General features: G+C 28.1%; 1 protein-coding gene across 1 annotated transcript in view; it reads right to left on the reverse strand.

Moving 5' to 3' along the window:
* The window catches only part of LOC106882611 (collagen alpha-3(VI) chain), a 180,154-nt gene that overhangs the window by 133,254 nt on the left and 41,266 nt on the right, over window positions 1-5,634 (reverse strand). Inside the window, exon 7 of the mRNA XM_052975952.1 lies at window positions 994-1,029. Within this exon, the coding sequence (XP_052831912.1) occupies window positions 994-1,029 (36 nt within the window). The remainder of the gene's footprint in view (window positions 1-993; window positions 1,030-5,634) is intronic.

Genomic DNA, 5,634 nt, shown 5'->3' on the forward strand with positions numbered 1-5,634 from the left:
TATATCTTTTATCTTTTACTTGTTTCAGTCATTAGACTGTGGCTATGCTGAGGCACCGCCTTGAAGAACTTTAGTTGAATGAATTGACCCCAGTACTTTTATATTTTTAAGCCTGATGCTTATTCTATCAAACTTTTTTTTGCCAAACTGTTAAGTTATGGGAACTTAAACACACCAACACTGGTTATCAAGCAGTGAAAATCTGAACACATCTATTCATTTATCTGACTGCTGTTGTTTTACATCATTGGATAATTGCATGTTTGAACACACATCACCTAAAGGGAAACGGTGTTTTTTGATGACAAAAACAGTGATCACATATTCACAATTGAATCTGCCAAAGCCGACTAAGAATGAATAGATATGTTATTGTTATATATAAAATTATTATCTTTAAAGCATTTGCTTATAATATCAATACTTTAAATTTGCACTATTTCTAATATTGCTCATAAGATTGTTAATTTGAATATGTGTGTACAAATTAAAATTCTTATCCAGAGTAAAATGCAGTTTTCAATACAAATAATGGAATTAACTTGCTAGAGATGTTAAATGGAACAGATTAAAATCAACATTTGGAAAATTGATATTAAATTTGTATAACAATTTATAAAAAAATTAAACAAAACTGTTGTTCTAATTGACTCTTTCTAAAATGATCTGAAACCAGACATTATTTTGTTGTTGGTTTTTTCAAAAATTCGAACTTCTTCAATTTTAATGATAATTATAAAAGTTAGATCATTTTGCTTGTTAATATTATTCTTTTCATTTTTGAGAAAACACTATAATCATATGAACCCTATAAATATATTTCAACAAATATTCAGAAACTAGAATATTCTTGCCTTCGCATTACAAAATGAAAATATCAGAAATCAGAAAAGAATTGAAGAAATATTCTTATAAGTTCTGTTAGTGTCCACATGCTGAAAATTATGATTAACTGGAACAATTCGTGATCCATGATTAATAATGATTGCTTACCAGTTGAAAGTACTTTTGTGGGTGTTGTAGGAGCAGCTGTCAAAACAAAAATCACTACTAATAAACAAAATATCTAAATATTTCAATTTCATGACTTCTATCATGAAATAATTGCTTTTGATTAATTTAACAAAGATTGATTCCAAGAGTGGTACTGTTTTATCACCTTGATGGAACAAGAAGTGATAATGAAATTAGAGTAATTTGAACTCAGAAAAGATAGGTAGTAAAATAACTTCTATAACGTCTGCTTCTTTCAACTATTTTATTTGCAACTACAATTCACAGCAGTTTTCTACTCAACAAATACTTAGCAGTATTAAATACATAGCAAAAGAGTATCACAATAGGTAAAATTAGATAAATATCATCAGAAATTGAAAATATATTTAGCTTCAATCATTATAATGAACTTCAAAATCTAATAACAACTGACAAAGTTGTAATTATGACTGAGAGGTAAGTTGTATCAGTTAAAACACATTAACATAAACAGTAAAATTAGTACACAATATCACTAGTATACCTTATCATTCTACACCTAAATAAATAAAAATTCTTCTATTATTGACTGAAATGAAGGAGAGACTTCAGAATATACACCATATTATTCCATAAAATTTATTTATATATATATATATATAATGTATGAAGTAAAGTAAATGGAATGATAGACCATTGTTGCATATGTAAACAAAGCTGATGATGATGATAATAATAATAATGGTTTCTTACACATTCTCTAGACAAATACTATGTACAAAACCAAATATATGGCACCCTAGGCATAACACCAACACAAACTTCTAACTTGTTGTCTCTTGAGGTCTCTGGGTGAGACTTGGAGCCAACTTATACAAATGCAAAGCAAAAGTCAAACATAAAATAATAATAACAATAATAATAATAACAACAATAATAATAATAATAATAATGTAAAAACTGTACAAATACATATAAACTGGTTTACAGCAAGAATGCCACTGAGAATAAACAATCATTACTGTTTAAGAAAAGCATGGAAATTAATAATATCCAACAGAAATCTGAAAGAAATGAAATATTACAACTTTTACAAAATATTTCTTTAACAAGTGCACATATATAATTCTGTTATATATTTGTTTTATTTGTCATAAATGAACCAAATTTATTTAAATATATTTTCTGTACACAACACCTTTCATAATTGATAGAGACATGTATTATTGTCTTCCAAGTACATTCCTCTCATGAAATATTTAAGAGGAAAAGTATGTGCAGATAGTTATAGGTGAATATTAAAGAAACATTATTTGGATCTATGATCACATACTAATTCTTCTCTAATATCTTAATTGTTTCAAATAGATGTGTATACAATTTTTATAAAGGATATTCAAAATTAACATCAAAGAAATATTGGACAATGCCGAACTGTGAAATGATCATTATATGGCACACTTTTAAAAATAATCATGTCAAGAAATAAATTTAAAGTTGTTTAGAGTGATGGTCATTTAAAAAAAGAGCCTTCAATTTCTTTTCAATTTAATCATATAGAAGATCTCTGTAAGATAAAAATTACTTAACTAGTGTCTCATCATTTAGTTTATAAGAGGAGGTTTACAGACAGACAGGTTATATATGCTTGCATGCATTGAATAGAACTTATTGTAGCAAATTTTTTATGGTCAGATACACTTTCTGTTGCCAACCTTCACCCACTTCCAAGTAAGATAATATTTCCCCATCATTTCATGTTAACATAGAGTGGTGAATAAATCGATATATCGAATTTGAAGTCTCTGTCTCTTTTGAATATGAAAATTTAAAAGTTTAAAAACCTTATGATATATATATATATATATATATATATATATATATATGATCTGTCTGTCAGTAAACCATGCATATATATGTATTTATTTATTTATTTATATATATATATATATATATATATATATAACTGGCACTCCATTGGTTACAACAATGAGGGTTCCAGCTGATCTGATCAACAGAACAGCCTACTCATGAAATTAATGTGCAAGTGGTTGAGCACTCCACGGACACATGTATCCTTAACATGGTTCTCAAGGAGATTCAGCACGACAAAGCTGGCCCCTTGAAATTCACATACTACTCATTTTTGTGGGTGGACTGGAGCTATGTGAAATAAAGTATCTTGCTCAAGGACACAGCACATTGCCAGGAATAGAACTCACGACCTCATGATCATGAGCCAAATACCCTAACCACCAAGCCACATGCCTTATATATCATCATCTTTTTAATGTCCACTTTTCCATGCTTGCATGCATTGAATAGAACTTATTGTAGCAAATTTTTTATGGTCAGATACACTTTCTGTTGCCAACCTTCACCCACTTCCAAGTAAGATAATATTTCCCCATCATTTCATGGAAGATTGGAAACAAAAAAACATCATTGTTATGATGGTAGTGCTCAGTTCTAACAATCATGATTACATAAAATTAAATATTAGACCAAAATACAGAATAATGATGCAAAATGAATTGAAAGAAACTCAAAAGATTTTTATATACATATTTACAATTTAACAAACATGCTAATAACAACTGATCCAGATAAAAATTAGGGTTACAAGAATATGAATTCAATCCCAAAGTTAAAAATGGATTCAGTTATTGGACAAGCAGGAGAAACAATTAGTATTGATACAAATTATGAACTGACCCATAAACATCAAAAGGAGAGCAAATAAATCTGTTTATCTGCAATTCTCATTGACAAAATTTCATAATATTTATATCATATCATAAATACACACACACACACACACACACACACACAAAGAAAAAATTTCTACTTTTTATCAGAGGGAGGGAAAATAACAGACAATGTTAGAAAATATGACAGTCATTCAAATTACAATGAAAGATGCAGTTAAAATATCTATAGAAGAAATTATGCATGAATGATGAATTACTGGATGTACAAGTGCATTTATTTTATGTATGAGCATTACATATATATATATAAAATGCACATATAATGCACATATGTGTGTATATAAATATATATATATGATATACATATATAAAATATACAAATATAAGTGTAGAAAAGCAATTGGTCCTTTAAGATAGAGAAGATGTTAACTACATGTGTGTGTGTGTGTGTGTGTGTGTGTGTGTGTGTGTGTGTGTATGCATGGGCATGTGCATCTCACATTCTCTCTTTGCATGAAATGCTTTGAGCAAAAGCAGAAATACATTGAAAATACACTCAATAAATCATATCTCATTCAATGTTTTTGAAGCAAATCAAATAAAAATCCCTTAGTGACACGAAAATGCTTCAACAATATGTCAGCAGCCATATATACTTCATATTATAATATTAATATTGTATGATGGTATTCATTTGTAAGGTTTACATTTATATATATATATACGTGTTCCTATATTTTATTGTTCTTTAACATATGCATTATGGAATAAATATGTCGATATATTTTGTCTGTTTGAGCCATATGTATGAATATACATATGCATATTTGCTTACATATGTTTGTATATCTATACCTATGATTATATGCATGTAGTGATATGCTTAGCATGTGCATGTCTACATAGTTTATCTCTCTCTTTTTACTTTCTGTATGTGAACTAGTGTATTCGTGTGTGTATACATGCAAGTAACGTACCATGGTATCCTTATTTTGTCCTTATCTTTTATTGACTTTTCCCCTTCAGTACACCAAATTTCCATCTTTGATGGCATATGTACATTAATGAGATTATAAACTACTGTAGACACTACAGCAATTTGAGCATGCTGATAATGAAATGAAACTGCACCTTATATATATCACTAAGGTAACTGGTGAGAAAGGCATACCATTGGTTCTTTATCAATTCAAATCTCCACTTCCACATTTATTGTTCCCCCCCGCCACTAGCCTGGTTGTCTTTGATTTCTTCTCTACAGCAGACAATCTTCCACAACAAAGTTGTGTGTACCCAATAGCCATAATGTTACATAAGATACATCCAATGAGCTTTTGAAACAACTATAGTATTCAAGAACCTCTTGCCTCTTTTATTTACAGATTTTTCACATAATATGCAATGTTTGTTACCTTCTAAATGGAATTATATAGCACCTGTCATCTAATTACAATTTTCTGTCTACTCTCAATATGAAATGAAATGTATTTGAAGCATTGATGAATAAGTTTTCTTGAACAATTATTGAGTCATGTATTTTCTTGACAAGAGACTAGCAAATGATGCATTACCAAATACTATCATCATTGTATGTGATATATATATATGTACATATAAGTATACATACACATACAAAATACATATATATATATGTATATACATGTAGACACACACACACACATATATATATACACACATAAACATACATACATATATAGACATATATATATATACACACACACATGAATATACATACATATATATACACATACACATTCATACTTATAAATACGTATCTAAATAAATATATACATATATATGTATACATCTATATACAAATATCTATACACATACACACATATAATTTATACCTACATAAATATATCTATACATATATATATATATATATATATAAATATATATATATATATATATATATATATATATA

Source organism: Octopus bimaculoides, chromosome 23 (genome assembly GCF_001194135.2).
Source record: "Octopus bimaculoides isolate UCB-OBI-ISO-001 chromosome 23, ASM119413v2, whole genome shotgun sequence".
Taxonomy (NCBI): Eukaryota; Metazoa; Mollusca; class Cephalopoda; order Octopoda; family Octopodidae; genus Octopus; species Octopus bimaculoides.